Source organism: Stenella coeruleoalba, assembly GCF_951394435.1.
Source record: "Stenella coeruleoalba genome assembly, chromosome: 21".
Lineage (NCBI taxonomy): Eukaryota > Metazoa > Chordata > Mammalia > Artiodactyla > Delphinidae > Stenella > Stenella coeruleoalba.
The window spans coordinates 15,040,698-15,063,452 of NC_137167.1; the positions used below are offsets into that span (position 1 = coordinate 15,040,698).

General features: G+C 50.4%; 1 protein-coding gene across 1 annotated transcript in view; it reads left to right on the forward strand.

Moving 5' to 3' along the window:
- Positions 1-1,942: 1,942 nt before the first annotated feature.
- PRAG1 (PEAK1 related, kinase-activating pseudokinase 1) overlaps positions 1,943-22,755 on the forward strand; it is a 48,071-nt gene continuing 27,258 nt past the window's right edge. The window contains exons 1-3 of the mRNA XM_079909503.1: positions 1,943-2,376; positions 6,636-7,055; positions 9,081-10,912. Of these exons, the coding sequence (XP_079765629.1) occupies positions 6,726-7,055; positions 9,081-10,912 (2,162 nt within the window). The 5' untranslated portion in view covers positions 1,943-2,376; positions 6,636-6,725. The remainder of the gene's footprint in view (positions 2,377-6,635; positions 7,056-9,080; positions 10,913-22,755) is intronic.

A 22,755-nucleotide genomic window follows, 5' to 3' on the forward strand; every position in this document is an offset into this window, starting at 1 on the left:
GTGGATCTAAGCAACTCTTTTGAAGTATTTTTTTATTCTTTTCATTAGGCAAGATGAAGCCAGTTTTAAGGCCATGTCGCTTGCATTAAAAGATGCACTTTATATGTCAGCAACTACAGTATAATGCATTTACTTCGTGTGAGCGCAGCAAAACGCTTGAAAACAGTTTATTTTGCAAGACTGAATTAACCATTCAATTGCTGAACCATGCCACAGAACCGCCAATCTTATACTATAGCCTTTGCTTCTTATAATTACGTTCTTTAGCCTGTTAATATATTAAAGACAAATTAAGTAAAGAGAAGGAACAATGTGGGAACGCGAGTGCCTCCTGTATGCTCCATTCCGCGGGGTGGGTGTCCCCACCAGGCTTTACAGAGGAAGAACGGAGATATCCCACCTGAATCATGGGAACTAGGAACTTGTCAAACACCCGGGTTTGCCCTCTTCGGTTGTAACTGAATTGCATGCACCTCCTGATGTCATTTTTGGATTTCTCCAGCGACAACCACTTTGTCCCTACCTGCTTATCAACACCTTCCCCTCCTGGTCTCTCTGTAAATGAGTGGGATTGACCCTTCAGTTTTGTTGGATGATGATGGAGCCTAAACGGAGTTTTCCTTCCATGTTTGTTCAAATGGTTTCCCTTCACTTCGAGAAGAAAGAAAAATAGAGCTGGACAACCAGTACTAGCGGAGGGCAGAGTGGCAGAGTGGAACTGCCCATCAGAGGAGTCAGACAGCTCTTGGTTCCAACCCCAGGACCACGACTTTTCAGCTGATGGGCCCTGGCAAATGACGTGACCCCCTGCGCCCTGGTCTTCTTCTCTGTGAAATGGGGATGATGTCCCTCGCATGGGGTTGTTTGGCACAGGGTAGGTATTTAACGTACTTTCCTCCCTCTAAACCTTCTCCCCAGTTCTACTCATACTCAGGAGAAATCAGTGACATTGGAGCACAGGAAGTATTTTTTTAAATATCCTTTCTAACTTTCTCTTTTTCTCACACAGAAACCAAACCTCAAATACATGTCTTCTCCCCACCCTCATCCCACCCCCCATTCCTGCTCCGTCACCGGCGGATCGCTAAGAGAACGCAGGAATCTCAAGGAGAACCAGCTTTTCTGCTCTGAGCTGGGTGGAGACTCACAGGCGCATCGTGGTGGGCTGCCTGGCGGAGGACTCCCGCTGGAGTTACTATACACTGCCTCTCTGCGAAGGAGGAAGGAGCAGAGAGAAAGCCACAAGTGTTTTTCTGGGGTCTTCGCGAATTCCCCCCAACCAGGCCAGCGCCAGGTGGTGACCTTGGTGCGAGCTCCTTGAGGAAACACCCAGGTCAAGGTGCAAGCTTGTTGCAGGCAGCAGGAGAAAGGGAGGGCACTGACTGGGTCGTAGGCTGTCATACTCTCGGTTAAAAGATTTTTAGCCGGAGGACTATCTCGAACTCATTCTATCTCAGTGAATGAGTCACTTACTGGAAACGGTGTAAACACAGGTGTAATACTGGCCTGCGAAAGCCCTCACTTTCCCAGTGTGGAGGAAGACCAGCTCTTTCCACTCTAACCGTTGTATTCCTCTTTCAGAAAACTAAAGTTCAAGGGGGTTAAGCCATTTGCCTGAGGCCTCAGTCGAGGGACTGAGCAGGACCCAGAATCCGCTGTCAGGACTCCCAGTCCGGCTGGGTCGTGCGTCAGCCTCCTCCTACCTGCAAAAGTCATGACAATCTCGGCGCCCACGCAGCTTTCGGAACGCGTCTCGGTCCTGACCTCATCATTCCCTTCCGGACCCCTCGCTTTCCTTCCCCACCCGCCCGCCCCTCCAGCTCTGGGGCTGTACACTCCACGCCTCTCTGGTCCTCTCAGGGTCTCTCAGAGCAGGCAGGATGAAGGGACGCAAGACAACTACATACCTATGCGCACATCATGGGAAAAGGAAGGCTTTAGACAACCGAAACTCGCCCCTGCAGAACCCCTCGGGCCCTCCTTGGAGAGGGGTGGAAAAGGGCGCTCGCTCGGGGGTCGGACGCCTCCAAGTCTCGGGCTGGGGGCGGAGCCTCCGTCGGGAGCGTGAGGTAGGGGCGGGGCGTGGATCTCCGGGAGGAATCAGGGGCCAGGGAGCGCGCCCGCCGGCGGGGGGCGCGGGGCGGCGGCAGGGACTCCGGAGGTGCGGCTGAGGCTGGGCGGGCGGCGCCACCGCAGGCGGAGGGGGCGGAGCCGCGCTCGCAGCTGCCACCCGGCCGCCGGGCCCAGGCAGACGACACCGCCCGCGGCCGGGCACGGACCGCGCGCACACACTCTGCAAACAATGCTCCGAGGCGCTCGGCGGGGCGGCTGGCGGCTCGGAGACCAGCGGCGAGGCCGGGGGAGCGCGGCCCCGAGGTGAGCCCGCGGCGCCTTCTCCAAAGCCTGCCTCTTTTTGTTTGGCAAACGTGGGCGCAGAGGGAAGCTCCGGGGGAGCGCGGCGGTTACCGAGCGGGCGACCCCAGTCGGCGTCCCCCGGAGTGACAGGCGGCCGCTGGGGGAGGGTGGAGCGTCCGGACCGCGTGCGCCCCGGGTTGCGCCCGAGGTGGAGGCGCCGATCCCGGAGGACCGGGGAGCCGGAGGGGTGTTTTCGATTCATTCGAGAATCGCGCTCTTTCGAACGGGGAAACTTTCCTCCGAGTTCCGGCAAGGGAACCGACTGTTCTGCTGGTCTCGCTGGTCTGGCTGCTGGGTTTGGGGCAGGAGACCGGAGCGCTTTGGGGATTGCTATTGTGGAGACTGCCTTTCCGCGGCCGCAGGATTGTCAAAGGAGCAGAGAGGGAGAGACCGCCCGCGCGCCTCGGACCAGGACCCCGGGGGTGATGCTTTGGGGCCCCAAGTTAGTAGTTGCCTCTTAGGCAGCCCCGAGTTGGATGCCAGCCTGGGGGTCTCCAAGGGGAACGAGACGATGCCTTCTTCTTGAGCCGTGGCAGAGCCCTCTGAAAGGCTACTGTGGGCACGTTGTTAACCTTTGCTTGTGCTGCCGCTTCCCCAGCCACACACACACACTCTCTCTCTCTCTCTCTCTCTCTCTCTCTCTCTCTCTCTCTCTCTCTCTCTCTCTCTCTCTCTTAGAAAACAGAACCTCTCCACTGAGAATGGAGGCAGGGCCGGCTCTGTATGTTTCTCTCAGGTGAAGCTCAGCCAGCAAGCACATGGCTTTGCAGAGCCGATAGCAAAGCCCAAAGGTCTAGGAGGGAGGAGTTTTGCAAGGCGTCCAGCCCCGAGTCAGGTTGGGAAGGCCCTATGGACCATTGGCCTGAACTGTCCTTAACAACCCCTTCCCTTTTTGAGCCGGAAATTTGACAGGAAGCACTGGGAAACTGTGCGGTTATTTCGCTATCATGGGGTCTTGTGGAACGCGGGTATCTTCCTTACTGGTTTAGACTAATGGGTCTAACCCACAGAAACCACATTCCTACTGCTGAGATTAGATTACATTGCCCTGGAGAAGGAAAAAAGAAAATTAAAAGTTGAGCGAATATCATGATTTACCCTCTGTGTGTGCGGGGGGGAGAGGGGAGGTAAGGCTGTCACTTTCTCCTTTCTGCCGGGGCAACCTCTGTCAATGGAGTGTTGAAATCCAGACAAACACTTTCATAAATAGTTCTCTCTTCCGGTGTTGCATTCATCTAACTGTAATATAGATAATTTTTTTAGATGAGTATTTTCTGGAGTTCTGTCACTTCAGGGTAAGGTGTGAGCAACTTTCCATGCAAGTATGAGGGGCACTTGGAGCCCAGAGATTTCATTTTATGGATCTGGTCACCATTCTTCGGATTCTTTTTCCAGTGGGGTGGGTGTGTGTCTGACAGCTTCGATCTTGCACACTTTAGCCACAAATCTGGTGCAGAAGTTTGCAGAGGCAAAGATATTTTATCATGACTTGGATCAGAAAGAATGCTGAGATCTTTTTCTAATCTTACACCGCTGCCTCCCACTGAAATGGAGGAATTTGCATAATTCTGGGGGCTACCTCCCCTCGGAGGCAAGGAATGTGGGCTGGAAAGGTGCCATTCCCAGGCTGTGGAGAGCTGGCACTGGCAGGCAGGCAGGGCTCCTGCTTTGTGAGTGCCACTTGAGTTTTCCACCGTCTTTTACTTAAAACAAATCGGATATAATTCCAAGCACAGAACCTCTCTAGACAGAGAGAATCCTTTCTGGCTTGATGTAGTGATAGATTCTGTTTGCTGTGACTGAGAAACCAGTTTTAACAGGATGTGTAATGAGTCAGCGATGGAGAGGAGCTCAGGGCTTTATTCTGTTCTCATCTTCATTCTTTTTTCCTGAAAAACCTCTCCAGTCTGTGGTAGAAGTTGTACTCACCGTCAGAGAATTTCAGAGCTGAGGATGGGAGCAAGGAGAGTGCTCATGAACTGGGGAGAGGTTCTGGAAGCTTCCCGAACGTTGGTAATCCAGAGCCTACCAAAAGTCCCAGGGCTGGAGTGGGCCATCTGTGGCACAGGAGGGGAACCTCCGGCACCAAGTAACCATGACAAGCGTGGGTCAGTTGCCTGTTGAGCAGGAGATGAGGCGTGGCTACCCCAAACGGCTGCTTTGCTAATCTGTAGGATGCCCGCCCCCCCCCCACCCCGTCCTCAGATAGCCCAGCCCTGTGAGGAGCTGCAGGAAGGAGCTGAGCCCACACAGAACCGATTCCCAAGCTCTCGCCTTCCATCCCACCTGGGGCGTGGGAGCCTCTGCCTGCAGTAGCAGAGGGGGGCCAGGAACCCCAGGAAAGGACTTTCTCCTCGCCTCGGGGCAGGGGTATGGAGATTTGCCTTACTGAACACCAGAGCACCTCCTCCACTTTTTCCTCTTTCCACAATCTAGCAGCAGAGCCTAGAGCTCTCCGTGGCCTGGGATTGTTGGAGAAAGAAAAACCCTTGCTCTCCTCTGCCCGTTGAAGCTTAGTGACCTCTTCTGGGAACTTGGCAGGGAATGAACCTGCAACTTGGGTGTAGCAGGAGGAGGAGAACCCAACTTGCAATCATCTTGATGCGTGAATCCTAACAACGGTCACAAACTAAAAGACAAATACTTGTCTTTTATTTCAGAGAGTTCATTTAGCTTAAAGATGATGCGGTGGGCTTCCTGGTTAACTTTGGAGGGAAAAGAGGCCAATATAGCTTCAGCTCTTGTTGAATAGGCACCCCTCTCTGTGAGTGTGGGAGACCAGAAAGAGAGCTCTTCCCACAGAGATTCTGGAATGATCTTTGGGGCTCCTGGCTCATTCCACCTGGTTAGTCCTGTTGACGGTATGGACAGCATCAACCTCAGAGCCAGGTCTCACGGGAGGAAAGTGGAAAGCAGATCCCAGGGCCAAACCCTCCCTGTTTAATGAGAGTATGTTCACTGTAGATTCTTCAGGACGATTTTCTCCTGAACGCTCTCCTTTTGAGGAAGTTAGTTCATTTAAATGAGGAAAGAAGAGCAAAAGCAGCAAACAGATAATGGCAGCAACTCAGTATAAAGAATGAGGTGATGAGTGAGGTGATAATGAGGAGCTGCCAGCAAAGTTGGCTTCTTTTTCTAGAACCCCCGAACTCTCTGTGTCTGTGGCCAAGTCTTAGTTGATGTCGCTGCCGTTCTTTTCCCATCTGTAAAATGGGGATGACAGCTACCTGATGGATGTTATTCAGGTTAACTAGTTAAAATCTGCAACCCTTCGAGTTCCCCCTCAATGGTGAATTTACTGAGTGAATTCTATGGTGCAAACTCTCAGCCTTCAGTTTTTACTGTCAGAGGCAACAAACTCTTTCAGCAAGCTCACTGCCTCCCCTTCAGGGGCCTCGTAGGGAAAATAACTGTGATCATCTCTTCCTTCTGTTGTAGCCTAACCAGCCCTAGACCACAGGGCTGTTGTGACCATGAATCTCTCTTTCGGTTTCCCCCTGGCCCTGCAGCTCTGGCTGTATTGATCTCACTGAGCCCTGGATTGAATGAGGCATACTAAGAAAGGGGGGCCGGGGAGGGCGAATTCCCAAGATGCCAGACCTCCCGACAAAGGTCCCTGGGGGGCAGCCGGCACCCCACCTCCCCCCTTGCTCACCACTTCTGTCTCCATATCCTCACAAGTATGGGTTACAGTGCTGATTTCAGAGCCCAGGCCTGCCTCCCCACACACATCGTTCTTGGTTAAAAATTGTGGCTTGTCTTCCAGAAGCCACGATTTTTATCTGCTGTCCTACTTGGTAGTTCTTGTTTCTCTGGGGCAGAGTCCCAGGCTCGAGACCCCTAGCAGCAGGGGAGGCATGGGTCAGCCACAAGCTTCTCATCGCCAGCCCTGTGCGGTTTCTCCCCGTTAACTGCCCCAAACCTCCAAGCACTCAGGAGTTTAGGGGACTGAAGTGTCTTTTACGCTCTCTACTCATGCAACAGAGCTGTGTTTAGCTTTTAGGGCTTTTCTAAGGCCACACCACTAGAAAGGGATTAAGAGCCTCATGACAAATGGGTGAGGGTCTCAGAATAAATAGAATATTCATCTTTACCTCTTTCTCCTCCTTTCCCCCTGCTCCCCGCTCTGCTCCCCAGTCACATCGTCAGACCCGAATTGATCATGCCCCCGTCCTCTGGCAGGGGAGATCTCTGATGAGGCAAGTGTTCTGCCTTTCCAGGAAGCCACCCTGTGAGCCCCATCCGCCTCCCCTGAGACCACGGCAGGGAGCCAGGCGCAAGATGAACCAGCGCCCCGCCTGCTGCTCAAGATGCACCAGACCATCCCAGTGAACCCCGAGAGCCCGAAAATGTCTGCGTGCAGCGACTTTGTGGAGCACATCTGGAAGCCCGGGTCCTGCAAAAACTGCTTCTGCCTGCGCACCGACCACCAGCCGGCACCTGGCCGCCCCCAGCCCCGAGCTGGCAGCCTGCCCCCTCCGCCTCGCCTGCCCCCCAGGCCCGAGAGCGGCCGCCCGGAAGATGAAGGCCTGAGCAGCTCGCCCTACTCCAAGCCCACCATTGCCGTGAAGCCCACCATGATGAGCTCCGACGCCTCCGATGGGTGGACAGAGGCTGGCGTGAGTGCCGACGTTGCGCAGGTGAGGCTGACTCAGCCCCGTGGTATTTTTGTGGTATTTTTACGAGGCTGCTCCTGTTGTAACACCGGTGACTGGCGGGCGGCCAAGGAGGGCTGTCCCAGCAGGACTCCTGCAGGGTGGCTTCCTGTTGGCTCACCCCAAAACTGCTCCTTCCCAACTACCGCCCTCTCTTTTCTCTCTGCCCTCCTTTCTCTCTGTCCCTTTAGGCTGAGAACCATCAATGCAGTCCCCCCAAGTTCATTTGAAGACTGTATCAGGGCACACCGGAATGAAGCTTTTTCTAAAAAGTTAAAAAAAATTTTTTTATTTAATGGATCATTTTAAATATATACAAAAGTAGCGAGAATTGCTTAACGAATCCCATGCATCCACCACCCTGCCGCGTGAGGTTGAACAATCATCAACTCATGACCAATCTTGTTCCATCTCTACCCCTGCCCCGACCCTCCCTTCCCCACCTGGGGTTTTAAAGCAAACCCCACATACTGCATCATGTCCGTACGTCTTTAAAACATAAAGTCTTTATACAAAAATATCATTATCACACTTAAAAATGTCAGCAGTAATTCCATAATGTCATCCAACTCCCAGACAGTGTTCATATTTCCAATTTGGGAGCTTGGGTTTTTCCAGCTCTGATCTAGGATTACTAAAGACAATTACATCCTTAGAGATTAGACCATTCCGCTCATCCCCCAGGTGACCCTGACCAAGGTGTGATTATTTAAAGGGCACATGGAGCCTGCTGCCTCTAGACATGTCTTCTGGGAATCTGCATTTCTAGGGCATATTCTAAGAACTTAACTAGTTTTCCTTAAAATATCATACTGAGTGGGTCAGGAAGGGTGTGTGAGCGTCTGTGAGATCAGAGGTCAGTTTTAAATCAAGGGAGGCTTGACTAAGGTGAGCCATCTCCTGGGGCTGCATTCAGCTTCCTGTCCCCTTCAAAGCCGCCCCATTTTGCAGAAGCTGGTTACACCCATTCCCCAGGCCTTTCTCGATACCTTTGACCTTCACAGATGTAAACCAGGGACTCTTTCTGTTCTGAATCATCTTGGAAAGGAGCCAGAGGCTGACCCTGCCTTGAGACTGCTTTAAAACTGGGGATAGGGGAGACTAGAGGGGAAGGAGGAGGGGACAGTGATTTCAGTGATGGGAATGACCACCCCACATCGCTGTCTCTAGCTCGACTAGTCCAGCCACTTATGCAGCCTCGGCTGAGGTCACTGCCTGTAACTGGGAGAAAGAGCACAGCTCAGAGCGAAGCAAGGGAGCTGAGACCCAGCTCGGAGAGCGGCCCTCACCCTGCTGCCCTCCGACCCCACCACCACCCACCCAAAGTGTCTTTTGGGTTTTTTTTGTTTTTTTTTGGGGGGGGGGGGTTTGCTGTACGTGGGCCTCTCACAGTTGTGGCCTCTCCCGTAGTGGAGCACAGGCTCTAGCCGCACAGGCTCTGCAGCCATGGCTCATGGGCCCAGCCGCTCCGTGGCATGTGGGATCTTCCCAGACCGGGGCACGAACCCGTGTCCCCTGCATCGGCAGGCGGACTCTCAACCACTGCGCCACTAGGGAAGCCCCCCAAAGTGTTTTTAAAAGCTTTATGGCTTTGTTTTCTTTGTGCTGTGACAATGTTATCAAAACACTAATGAACACAAAGCAAAAATTAAACAAAACCCCAAACTCTATTTCGAAGCCCTTGGGAGAACTTATCCCGTCCAGCAGTTTCGAGGGAGAAGGCAAAACGTTATTCTTTGGCGTTTTTCCCCCCCTACCTCACAGACCTAAGCCAAAAGAATTACAGACGGGGGTGAGGAGTGCAGGTTACGGGAAGCCCAGTGGCTGCACGGGCCCCCAGTGATGACAAGAAGGCTGTGGGGAGGTTAGAGGGTAGGCACGCTGCCCGCCTGCTTCATGGTGGCTCGGAAGACAGTTTACAGTGTCATGGCCCTGCCCTCTCACTTTCTCTCTCTTCCTTTTTTCTCTGACAAGGTCTAATGTAAGTCTTTTAACCTTGGGGCTGTGTAGGTCATCTGGAGACGAGCCCCCGGCAAGCTCCCCCTCCCGAAGCAGGAAGATGTGCCGGTAGTTTACCTGGGCAGCTTCCGAGGCGTCCAGAAGCCTGCTGGGCCCTTGGCCCCGGCAGACGGGGCGCACCCTCGCTGCCCCCCTGCCTATGCCATGGTCGGCCTGCACAGCCTAGAGCCCCGGGGGGAACGGAGTGTCGCCTTCCACCCAGTGAGCCTCCCCGATGAGAAGCTTGGACGAGAAGATAAACCCACGATTCCCTACCAAGAGCTGACCTCCCCTCAGGAGAGCTTCCGCCAGAAACTGGCTGCCTTTGCTGAGATGACCTCTGGCTGCCACAAGGGCCCCAGGCCCTACCCCTCTGCACAGCCCCTGCGGGAATCCCTGCCCTCGGAGGATGACAGCGATCAAAGGTGCTCGCCCTCAGGGGACAGCGAAGGGGGAGAATACTGCTCCATCCTGGACTGCTGCCCTGGGAGCCCAGGTGGTCAGGACGCCTCACAGGCTGAGGACTCCGGGCGCAGGCAGGGCTGCAGGGACTGCTCGCCGGCCTGCTGGGAGCAGGGGATGTGCTCGAAGCCAACCGAGGAGGAGAGGCGGGCTTTGAGCTTCCCCAGGGAGTGCCGCAGCCAGGGCCCGACAGAGAACCCACCCCGCCTGGGCCCCAAGAAGCAGTCCCTCACCTCGGAGGCTGCCAGCTCCTCGGATGGCCTCTCCTGCGGGAGTGCCAGTAGCCGCGCCAGCAGCCCCTTGGTCCCCCAGCACGAGAGTGATTCCTGCTCCCTCATGAAGGCACCTGGGCCGGGGAAGCAGCAGGACTCTGGCTGCCACGGGGTGGCCTCCAGCAGGTGCCTGGGGCTGACTGGGGAGCCCCAGGCCCCATCCCACCCCGGGGAGACTGCACAGCCTGAACCCATCTATGCTGAGAGCACCAAGAGGAAGAAGGCTGTTCCAGTGCCTTCCAGGCCACAGGCCAAGGCAGAACAGGCGGCAGCTGCCCAGGGCCAGGGCCAGGTGAGGATGGCTAACACCTGGGCTCAGAAAACAACGTCTGGCTGGGGCCAGGACAGGGAAGGCCCAGAGGTGGCCCCCCAGGTGGCGGCCACCATCACAGTCATGGCGGCCCACCCAGAAGAAGACCACCGGACAATCTACCTGAGCAGCCCTGACTCCTCGGTGGGGGTGCAGTGGCCTCGCGGGCCCCTGAGCCAGGCCCCTGAGGCAGGCGAAGGGGAGCCTTCGGCTGGGCAGGGGCTCAGCTCGAGGGAGAGCCGCCATCACGGTGCCAGTGAGAGCACGCCCAAGGGGAGGCCTGCCATCCCTCCCAAACTGTCCAAGAGTAGCCCCGCAGGGTCCCCGGTGTCCCCATCGGCCTCCCCCCAGCCCAGCCTCAGCGAAGGCAACTCGGGTGTCACTGGGCCCCAGCCTCCATCCAGGGGCCCCGCTGACCCTGCTTCCTCCTGCCGGGCCAACGGTGTCCCTGCCAGCGACTCTGCCAGGGGCCCCCCGCCCGCCACTGCCACGTCAGCCTCGGACCAGAGGCGGCCCCGGTACCAGACCGGCGCCTGGAGCCGCCAGTGCCGGATAGAGGAAGAGGAGGAGGTGGAGCAGGACTTGCTGAGCCAAAGCTGGGGGAGAGGGGTGGACGGTGGCCCCATGGGCCCATGCAGCTCCTCCACCTGGCTCCGACCCCGCCCCACAGACGGCGCCTCTGGGCCGAAGAGCAAAGCCGGGACCGGGATGAGCAAATCGGCCTCGTTTGCCTTTGAGTTCCCCAAGGACAAAAGTGGGATCGAGGCATTCTCGCCTCCTCCGCCGCCTCCGAAGTCACGGTGAGTACGGTTGTGTGTGTGCGCGTGCGACTCCGGGGCTCGTCTGGCAGGACCGAGGCCTCTTCCAGAAACCTTGGTCTTTGCCACCTGTACCGAAGCCATCAGGCCCGGGCTCAGAGCCCTACCTCCGGGCACCAGTGTCGGCCCAAAGGCCCTCGTGCCTTTGTGTAAATTTCTGTGACTTGGTGCTCAGCACACAAGCCTACAAGCAGTGCCCTGCTTGGGATTGGCTATTCGGAAGGCATCTTTCCAAGAAGCAATGCCAAGCTGTCGCTCTTTCCTGGTGCCCGTCCTCTTATAATCTGGTACTCTTTTTTCTCTCCGTCCCTCTGAAGTGTCTTCAGCAGGCTTTTCCCTCCAAATCCTGAAATTCCCCGTTTACTTAAACGTGGAAAAGAAGGCTCCAGGAGGCTATGCTACAGAATCTCAAGAGGCAACGAGATGGGGAGGCCAAGGAGCAAGGGCTCCTGAATTGGGACCATGATGGCGATTAGGCTTTGGAGCCAAAAGCAGAGTAGCAGGAGGTGCTGCACATGGTTTGGAACCCTCAGATGTGGGTTTTTAAAGAAAAAAATATATATGTAGTTTCATGGTAGCATGCTGAAACTGAAAGCTCTCTCCACTGCTTCACTGCTCTCAAAGGCCCGAGTTTAAAGTCCGGTTTAAAGTCCCTCTCAAAGGCCCAAGAAAAACAAATGCCTTTTTTAAGGTATTGAGTTGTGCATGGAGTTCAAATTCTGGGGGGTAAAAATGGCCCTCTATTAGAGCAGAACTGATTCCTATCAGGGAAAGGAGCAACCTGCTGTTTTTCAAAAGCTGACAGCCTTTCCGAACAGACTTTCCTTCAGTCGGGTCATCTCTGTTGGTTCTGTTTTAGCTCATGTGCCTCCAGGTTGATGTCAGAAGCGGGGAACTGACCGCAGGGGGAAGCGGCTGTGACACTTGACTTTGAACATCAAAGCATCACGGGCTGTGATGCGTTCTAACGTGGGCTTTTTCTGGCACCGCTACTTTATTCTGGTATCGAGTTGGGCGCCTGCTATGCGGAGTAGACAGCCATCCTCCAGATCGTAGGGCGACCGCAGGCTCTTGGGCTACAGTTTTCACTCCCTAAATGAATGAGGCAGCTCAGAAGAGCTCCCATTTATATGGCATTTACTATGGGCCAGGCAGGGAGCTAAGAGACTTAGACGTATTAACTCATTTGATGCTCAGAATAGCTCTAGGAAGGAGGAATTACCATCTACAGATGACGAAACAGAGATAGGAAGAGCTGAGTAACCTGCCAAGGTCACACGGCCATACGTGGCAGTCTGCTTCCAAAGTCTATGCTTCCAAACACCTAGGGCACATCAGCCGGCTTAGGGAGCAGGCAGGGCATGCGAGTAAAACGTGGGCATTGTATCTGTCTGCCTCAGGCCTGGGAAGGCTGGTGGAAAGCACTGGCTTTGGAGTCAGAAAATCGAGTTCATGCTGTGCCTGTCTCACCTGCAGGTGAAGTGATCTTACGCAAGCCGCTCGCTGTGAACTCCACTCCAAGTCATTGTCCAAAATGGGCTAATAATAACAATACATTTGCAGCACCCCGTTGTTGAAAGGCTCTCGAGTGAGATGAGCAGAATCCAATGCAGAGATTAGTTATGTAGGCAAAAGCCGCCCCAAGCTGTTGACAGTGGCAGGGACACACACACCCTGTAGGAATGGGCCTGGCCCGATCCCAGGAACACCACCTGAGCCTTGGGGAAGGAACTAAAACTTTCCTGGTGAGAATCATAATGTTTGGAGAAACCCCGGTCACCCACTGTAACAATGTGACTCAGGTAGAATGTTCGTTAGCATCTGGGTTGATTGCGATCAAGTTTGGGGGCCAGTTTTTTATGACAAAACCACTGGATTATATAAAACATAAACCAGGTGGGAATCTCAGAGGTTCTAGGTGCCAGCTCTTAAAAAAAAGTTTTTATTTTCAGAACTTTGGGGAGAAAAATCTAGGAAATAAAATTAGCGTAAGGGAACACAGAAAAAAGAAAAGAGCATCTGGTACCATTTAAAATAAATCAAACTAGTATATATATATTCATTTGAGGAAGATTTTTCAAGCATTACCAACATTCTCTTTTGAATCATCACATCTCTCCCATGAGGAGATAAGAGGGCAGGCTCAGGACCATAAATTGACTTTTGTTTCTGGAACTCGGTACTGTACGTACTGAATTCCTTTGAGGAGGGTGTCAGGAACCCACAGCCTTCAAACCTAGCCGTGTGGTGGCACATCAGAGTATTGATGAGAATGCAGCCCACAGTTGATCCAGGACCGATACCAGCACCACATTGGTGACTATTGCAGGCTGATGTCAGTTTTCCAAGATGGAGAAATGCTGGAAGGTCTTTGAGCGACATCCCAGGTTAACTTAATTTCTTCACATGGGTCATCTGTTCAGTGGGTCCTGTTTCTAAGGATCAAGCTCACCTGTGAACAACGATACCTGCTGTCACGATGTGTACTATGTACACTCACAGCTCTAGAGACGGGGGCTGCTGCATGCAAGGTGGTGTTACTCTTTACTAACACTTACTTAAGCAGATCCACCTACTTTCTTGGGCCATTATGGAAGAAGAAAGAATCATGCTCCTACGGTCCTGTTTTACAAAACTGACTCACTTGGCGGGAAAAAAAAAATAGATGTCGAGAGTGGCTTGGCTTTCCTGTGGTCTTGTTTTGAATGGTTGGCAGTAGCTTATCTGTCTGTTTTGAGATATCATCCTCTGTAAACTCCCATTAGGGTTCCTGAGGAAACTCTTGCTGTAATGCCGTGTAGGACGAAGGCTCTCAATACTCATTTAATGCCTGAAAGCCATTTCGAGGTGTTTAAGTATATGCCCACCCCTCCTCCCGGGCAGGTAAGGGTCCTGGGTCCTTCTTTACCTGCTGCTGCCCAGGCAGCCTCCTACCTGTACAAGCTCACACCTACTCAGCCTGACTGACCCCACTGAGTCTGGGTCACCCCTGCTCCACTTTAGAGCAGAGTTGGAAGGTGAGGGTCAACAAATATTGCTGGTTAGAAAATGAAAACCTGCAGGAAGGAAGTGCGGACTTCTTAGTTTAAATGTCACGTTCAAGACTTAAGGCAGTTTAATGAGAGCAGCCAGTGCCTGGGGGAGTAATTAAGATGCGAAAAAATCAAATTTATTTCTGCCTTTTATTTCCTTGTGGATGCAAACTGCGTTTTAAATGACTTATGGCTTTTGAATGACAAGGTCAGTTGAGGGAAAATCATCTGATTAGTGCAGAGCAGGCATTTCACAAAGAAACCCCAAATTAGGCTGGTAGACCTGAACTCAGAGGTGGAATTAGAGGACAACAGGTGACTGAGAAATAAGACAGGTTTATAGGGTTTTAGTTTCCAAATGGTCTGGCCCCAGGTGAGACTAATCAAAAGAAAGAAACGTTTCCCCAAGAAAGCGAGGGATGACTTTGTTTTCAAGTTATCACTCATGCTTATTGTAATTTTAACCCAATAGTACTAAGTTCTCCTCCTCCTCTGCAGGGATTCTGGGGGCAGAGACTGAGTCTGTCCTGGACTTTCGTTCATTCCTAATTTCCCTCCCTCCCTCCCTTCCACGTGGCTTCTCAGCGGACAGGTGGTGATGGTGTCAAAGATAGAGGTCTTTTCTGCACACAGAAGTGGCCACGTTGCTATCCAGAGGAACCAAAACGACTTCATTGTGTGGTCTCTCAATCACACGATCTCTTAGCATGACCTTGAGGATGGGAGTCAGATGAGTGAGATGGGTCATTGTCTCCAGACCCCATATCCAATCTGATGAAACCTCCAAATGCTTTATTCCTGAAGCCCTTTCTACTGTAGTGGATTACAATGGGATGGCAACAATTTACTAAGAAATCCCACACTCTTCATGTACAACAGGTTTTTCTGGGTGGCATTCTGAAGATCACAGTTTGTATTGGAAAGCACTGTATGTGCTTCAAGAATCTTCTCTATGTTTAGCCTTTTTGACAAAACTAAGTCAGCTGGAGGTCGAGTCGGTCCAGGGGAGACTGAATACTGGGCATACTTCAGGGGGAGAAATTGCCTTCCACACCCCGCCCCCCTCAACACACACACAAAGTTTGGCAAACAGAACAAAGCACGTGTATCAACAATACAAGTTTATACCCTGCTCCATGCCAGAGGGAAATTACTAGTTGGCCTCTTCCCATGAGTTTGTGGGTAGAACCTGACATGGGACATCTAGTGATGCTGAAGCAGGGAGAAATCAAATTGATTCCTATCTTCCTATTCTGTAATTTTTTTAAAAATCACTGATTTTCATATATCTGAAATATTTACAATATTCTCTCCATTTTTGAGCAGGCATCCATGGTGAAGGTTAGGGATTAGAGATTCTTTATTTTATTCATCAGATATCTACTAATTGCCTCCTTTCTGTTACACTTTGTGCAAGGTGCTAAAAAGCCAGTGACTGGGGTTCTGCCCCTTAAGGCCCCTGAGGGTTGAGTTGGTATGAATGAAATCGGCAGATGTGCAAAATGACCACGAAAGGTTCACTCCTGCTTTGATTGCTTTTGATGAGACTGTTCACCATAGCATCTGGCCTCTCACCAGATTCCTTGTTCTATTCAGTAAGGCCAAGGTAAGCTCGGCTTGGTGTCCAGGAGTAATGAAAAAATAGTCCTTCCTTTAAGGTCCTTTGACCTGATACAAGATCACACATAGTACAGCATATACATAACCATTTATTAAAAAAAAAAAAAAAATCCAGATGCTCCTTGAAGGTGAAAAGCAGGCTTAACCATCTGTCATCCCAAAATATCCTGTTTGATGCCGGGCACGTGTAGATGCTCAAGAAATTTTTATCCAATAGACAGTAGTAGGCAGAGGCCATACCCTGTTTATTTCATTATGGCCCAAAGCACCTAACTTTATGTTTTGCGCATGAAGAAATATTGGAAAAGGAACAAGTAGCATCATTAAATACTTGTATCAAAGTATCTTTCTGACACCCAGGTTTCGGGTGGCCCCAGTGCTCTTTTCTTGCCTCTGTTTTGGCAGCTAATGCAGTGTCTTGAACTAAACTGGATTCATATTCATATCTCTCTGAAAGCTTGTAAACTCTTGGGAGTACAGGAACCACGTTTTATACATTTTCCTTTGACTTTCCCATAGGATACCTTGGGACATAGTAGGTATTCAATAAAAGATTATTGAATTGGGGGAAGAAAGGCCAGAGGGAACTACAGATCTTGGCCTTATTTTTTACTGGACACCCCATTATAATTCTGTGGCCAGCCTTGCTCAATAGAACATTGTCGCCTTGAGTTAAAGAAACTGAAGTTAATAATTATTAATGCTTCAAGGTGGGCAAACACCATGAGGGCACAATGCATCCTTTCATGGATTAATTACTCTCCAACGATTGTACATTTGCTCTTTTTTTTAAAGCTGAGCAGGTGTGTGGAGCCCAGCCCTCTCTTGCCACAAGAATGTTCCTTTCAGGCAGTAATCACCTAAGGACATTTTTTCCCCACCCATGAATTGCAAGGAATTCTAGGGTGTGGTTTAATTTCTCTGAGAATAGATTTTCCGTGCTTTCCGAGGTGGGTTGGGAAACACAAGCATGGGCCATATGATCAAGCCCCCTCTGCCCATCAAGTGATCAAAGGGACTTTGTTCCTAGAATAGCCAGCCTACCTTTGAGGTGTGGAACTCACACCTCTATTCTCTATTTGTAGTGCAAGAAATTTGTTGTTTGGCGATCATGAAAAGGCTTGCGTTTCCCTCTATCAGGGTAGATAGACCAACTACAGAGACTCCTCAGCAGCCATTTCTGCAGCTAATACTTTTCAGAGTTTAAGATGAGAGTCTTCATCCTCTGTGCTAAAATCGCTCATTATTTCTTTCTATTGGCTTTTGAGCAGATCCCTAAAAATGCTGGGTATTAAGGGTGTTCGTGCAGTTCCCATACAGCTCTGTAAAATCCCCTGCTTCCACTTTTGTCTGATGCCCTGGACAGTTTATTCTCTGTACTTTTTTAACAGGCAGACTTATATAAACAAGTGTTCTCCATTGGGGGCAAAGGGGAAGTTCCAGATTAAAGACTACTTTAAAAAAATCCTTCCCTTTTTACTCAGATATTTTACTCTCCAGTTAATTTCAGTATCTGTCACTATCAAATGATCCCCCTGACTTCCTGTCGGTTTGGTTTTTAGCCGTTTCGTGCCCACTTATGCACGTGCTATAAAAATTTTCCCTAGAGTTTAAAACTTGTGTTTTAGGCCCATAATTGGCGGTGTGTGCACCATATGTCCCTGAGTTGTAGAAACCCTCCAGAATGGCTCCTGACTTCAGGAGCTCTGTAGACAGTCAAAATGAATGAAAATGCAGCCACCTTGGATAAAACCATGAATGGTTGAGATAAATAGACACATTAATTAGTAATAAGACCTTGAAGATCAGGAAGAAAGGGAAGAAGAGTCCTTGGAATGTTAAAATCAGTCATAGTGAGGAGGTCACTTAAAATAATCCTTACGAATGTGTGCAGATCAAAAGGAGGGTTTTGTGACTGCATATTCTCGCACCACAAGTTAGGTTGCATCCTCCACACCAGCTGCAATCAGTTGGAGTACCAGTCTGCAGCTCTTCATGGAAAACAGTGAGGCCACGTGCCCACCCTGCAGGAGAGCTTGCCATCATCCATCAGTACTGTCTGCACGTTATACGAGGGGGGAGTGCAGACATGTGTGCCAGCTGCTTGCCAATCCAGCTTCAGAATCTAAAGTTTACCATCGGTGATGCAAAATCATTGGTGGTCAATAACTGTTTCGTATACTAATTTAAAAGTTCATACCTGGGAGGGGTGTGTGGTCTGTCCAGCCCACATGGCCCAAAGCAAAGAGTTTGCAGAAGATGGTCTTCCTTTCTGATTACAGCCTCAATTTCAGACTATTGTGCCAAAATGTTTGGTTTTCTCTTAATGAGTGACTGTGAATATTCTGTGAAGTTTAATGAGTGATTATGAATATTCCATGCATTTTGGGAACTCTATTTTAGTAAAAAACAGTTACCGTTAAGTCTAGTATCCAATATTTAAAGTATTATTTCTCCTTATAGACCTTAAATTTACATTTTCGGTCCTTAAATCTCATTAAACAATGAATTTTCACTTAGCCTCACCCTCTTTGACTTATAGCACTGACTTTCTGTGTCCCAGATTGAGGGGTAAGGGTTAGGAGGTATGTCAGAATCTTTTGGAGGAATAGTTTTTGTAATTGGAAATTAAATATTATAATATAAATTTAAATTTTGGAAATTGAAGACAAATTATTGTTTTCATAATTAATATTACATATAATTTTTCCAAGTCTTTTTGACTGGTGGCAAGTTAGGCCATCTTTTTTTTTTTTTTAATAAATTTATTTCTTTTATTTATTTCTTTTTGGCTGCGTCGGTCTTCGTTGCTGTGCATGGGCTTCTCCCTAGTTGCAGCGAGCGGGGGCTACTCTTCATTGCGGTGGCTTCTTTTCTTGCGGAGCACGGGCTCTAGGTGCGTGGGCTTCAGTAGTTGTGGCATGCGGGCTCAGTAGCTGTGGCTCACGGGCTCTAGAGCACAGGCTCAGTAGTTGTGGTGCACGGGCTTAGTTGCTCCGTGGCATGTGGGGTCTTCCCAGACCAGGGCTTGAACCCGTGTCCCTACGTTAGCAGGCGGATTCTTAACCACTACGCCACCAAGGAAGCCCAAAGCCATCTTTTTAATAAAAATGTTCAACGTGAGGACAAAACGCATCTTCCTAGGTAAGAAAGTAGAAGAAAACCAGGACAGGAATATTCACTGATCTGTTATGTTTACTTGGTGACCTGCCTTCAAATCTCTCAAAATGCCTTCTCTATATTTGTGTTCTCTTGAAACAGGGAATTGTCTGTGCAGTAAATCCTAAATCCAGCCCCTTGATCCAGCTTCTTGGCCTACCTTAAATACTGGTCTGCGCTTCCTGTGAAAGCAGGGAAAGCTAATGAAAGACTCTTCCAACAGTACAGAGTCTGAGACTTTCTTGGTGTTGATAGTCATTCAATCACCCAGTATTGAGGACTTGGTGTAAGTGGAGCTAAAACGAATTACTCCGGACAATTAAGTATGAGACCACACTGTGTCCCCATGGTCTTCATTCCTGAGCCATGCCTTAGGGTAACACACACAGACCAATTAGGGGCATATACAGTGAAGATCTTTTTTTTTTTAATTTTCTAATTTTTTAAAAAAATTTTGTTTATTTATTTATTTTTGGCTGTGTTGGGTCTTCGTTTCTGTGCGAGGGCTTTCTCTAGTTGCGGTGAGTGGGGGCCACTCTTCATCGCAGTGCACGGGCCTCTCACTGTCGCGGCCTCTCTTGTTGTGGAGCACAAGCTCCAGACGCGCAGGCTCAGTAGTTGTGGCTCACGGGCCTAGTTGCTCCGCGGCATGTGGGATCTTCCCAGACCAGGGCTCGAACTCGTGTCCCCTGCATTGGCAGGCAGATTCTCAGCCGCTGCGCCACCAGGGAAGCCCCAGTAAAGATCTTTACAACATTGCTTACAGTAGCAGGGAGTTGGAGCAAACCCAGGTATTCACCTCTACGGAAACAGAAAAGTAAAATGTGTGTGCGACGAAATACTTAACAGCAGTCTTGCTTTGGAGAATGGGAGGTCCAGTGAAAGGATGGCCAGGGAGCCGCAAGAGCTAGCTGGTCAGGAAGCATGCGTTAATTGTGGTCCCAGTCTGCACGGTTTTGTGCTTTCCTAGAGAAGCACTGCGCTGCCTAGTGAAGAGTGAGGATGTTTGGAGTTACCTAGTTTGATATTTTGATTTATAATAAGAAATCTACATTTGGTCTTCCTCCCCATTGCTGGCACAGAGCTCCTAAAACCCTTGGAATTTCCTAAGTGCTGAAAGCCATAAAGGTGTCTTTTATTATGTTAATGAGCTGACTTTTGGACCCCACCTAAGGATGAAGCCGGTTGCCAGGGGAACCAATCATGTAATTAGGGTCGGTATTTCAGTCTTACCCCCCACTACCACCTCCAGGGAGGGGAGAGGGACTGGTGGTTGAATCTGTCTCCAGTGGCCGATGATTTAAATTATTTAATCAGTCATGCATACCTAATGTAATGAAGCCTCCATAAAAACCCAAAAGGACAGGCTTCAGAGAGCTTCCAGGTTGGTGAAGCAAGTGGCACAGGTGGCCTGTGGGGCACTGGGAGAGGGCGTGGCAGCTCCCTGCCCTTTCCCTATACCTTGCCCGAGGCATCTCTTCCATCTGGCTCTTCCTGAGTCATGTGCTTTTAATTTTAAGTAAAATGTTTCTCTGTGAGCTTCTGCAGCCAGTTTGGAACCTCCAACCTGTCTAACCCTAGCCGGTCATCTGCAACAGAGGGCGGTCTTGTGGGACTGAGCCCTTAACCTTGTGGAACCTGATGCTGCCTCTGGGTAGATAGTGTCAGAATTGAGTTGAATGGCAGAACACCCAGCTGGCGCCCGAGAATTGATGGCGTGGGGAGCACACCATCCCGTGTTGGAATTGGGTGACCAGAACCCTTACCTGGGGTGGGGAGGGTTCAGCTAAGTCTGTGGACAGGAGATGAAGCTGTTGGGGAGCAGGTAAGAGGGTGCTGACAAACTGACCCAGGAGTAGGAGGGGAACCTTATCCTTATTAGGCAACAGGCTGGACCAAAGTGGAGAGTAGAGAAGTAGATCATCCTAGGAGCTTAGTTACAAATAGCCTGAATCTCCCGAGTCAGGAGGGTAGGAATGAAATCTAACATAAATACGTACAGATTTCTTAAGCCCAATAGCTGGGCTCAGAAGCTGGGCCAACAAAGTGGACTTGAAGCATTTGCTGAGTCAAGAGAAGGAGGGAAAGATCATTCTGAAAGCAGGGTTGCCAAAATCAGTAGTCTAGAAACAAAAAGATTCTGGCCAGGCAGAGATCATTGTGGTGGATTGATTCCAACAGGAATAGGTCAGGACTAGAACAGCGGCGATTCCCAGGTTGGTGAGCAACAACCCAGTACAGTTTTAGTTCAGTCCCTCACTGGAAGTCTTCTGTGTGCTAGAGGGTGGGGAGGTGGTGTGAAGGGGGAAGGAATCATGGGAGGTTCTTTTTTTACAGCGGGGAGGCAGGCTAATATAATAAAAGAGGTTCTTCTGTTTCTAAATTTTTGTGTAATGGAGCTAAGCTACCTGGTCATCTGAAGACTACGTCAGCCCCTGAACCTGGAGCTACACTACCGTTTATCAGGCTCTTGAATGTGTAGATTCAAACTGAGGTCTGGATGACAGACAAGTCAACTCTTCCTAGTTATTTTAGAATAATGCATGTCCTCAAAGAATCACCCTGATGAACTTTCTTTTTTGGGTCTCTTCAAAGTACCAAGAGAGTGAAATCTCTAGCCCATCCATTTTCTGCTTCTATCCAGGTAGCAGAAAGAATTGCTGGGTTTGCTGGAGGCTGCTGAAGTCCTCTCTGTCTCTCTCCCCATCTATCCATCATCCACCCATCTTTCTGTATAACCAGTACCTTCTATGTACCTGGTGCTGCTTTTAGCGCTTTTTAAATATTAAGTCATTGAATCTTCCTAACCACTCTCCTTCCCCACAATGAGGTAAGTAGTATTGTTACCTCCATTTTATGGATGGGAAGCTATAACACAGAGAGATTAAGCGTCTTTTCCAAGACACCCAGCCAGTAAGCAGTGGAGCAAGGACCCCAAACCCAGGCAGCGGAGCCCCAGTGTTCATGCTCTTAACTACATCAGTGGCCTTCCTGGGTGACTCTGAAATCTGTCTGGGAAGCTATTCCAATGCTTACATTGCTGTTGTTCCCAAAGGCTCCAGAGGGTCCTTCCACGCTATGCTGGCCTGTGGGCAGGGCAGCTGGTGGGAGGGGCCCCTCTGTGGATTGCAGTTGTTCAGTCTTTACTTCCGGTGGTTATTCATCGTCTTCTTTCCCATCTGCCCCTGTGTGAACAGATGTAAGAGCTTCCACCTTGGCTTAACAGGCCAGGAGTTGAAGACTTATTGTTCTCAGGTGATGGGATTGGAGGTGTAAGCGTAGTGGACCAGGTGATGGCGTCCAGCCGCTGTGTTCTTCCGTACTCTGTTACTTGCTATCAACAGCTGGTCTCCCCATCCTCAGCCTTAGCTGAAACCTCCCCACGCTTGGTAGTTGCAAACATCTGCGCTTCTCACTCCTGCACCAGAACCTCCTTGGGGAAGGACACAGCCACGCAGACTTGCGGCCACAAATAAGAGACTGATTTTCCAAGACAGGAAAGGTCATCTTTTAAAACCATTTGTGTCTCTCAACGCCAAAGTATATCTGTGTATAGTCAGGGCAAATGGCTCCAAATTTCCATTTGACCAATTTAAGCATTTTTATCCATTTTCATACTAGCTAACTAGTATCCTAGAGATGTGTGTGTAGGTGCAGGCGTGCGTGCGTGCGTGCACAGGCGCGCTTACCACTATCTTTAAAAATAAGCGTGGCTTGGGCTTCCCTGGTGGCGCAGTGGTTGAGAGTCCGCCTGCCGATGCAGGGGACACGGGTTCGTGCCCCGGTCTGGGAAGATCCCACATGCCGCGGAGCGGCTGGGCCCGTGAGCCATGGCCGCTGAGCCTGCGCGTCCGGAGCCTGTGCTCTGCAACGGGAGAGGCCACAACAGTGAGAGGCCCGCATACCGCAAGAAAAAAAAAAAAAAAAGGCTTTATTTCTGTTTTTAAATGGTTTCCACTGAATGCAAAGCACATTCATTTTTGGGTTGAACCAAAGGCTTTTTCAGCTTGAAGA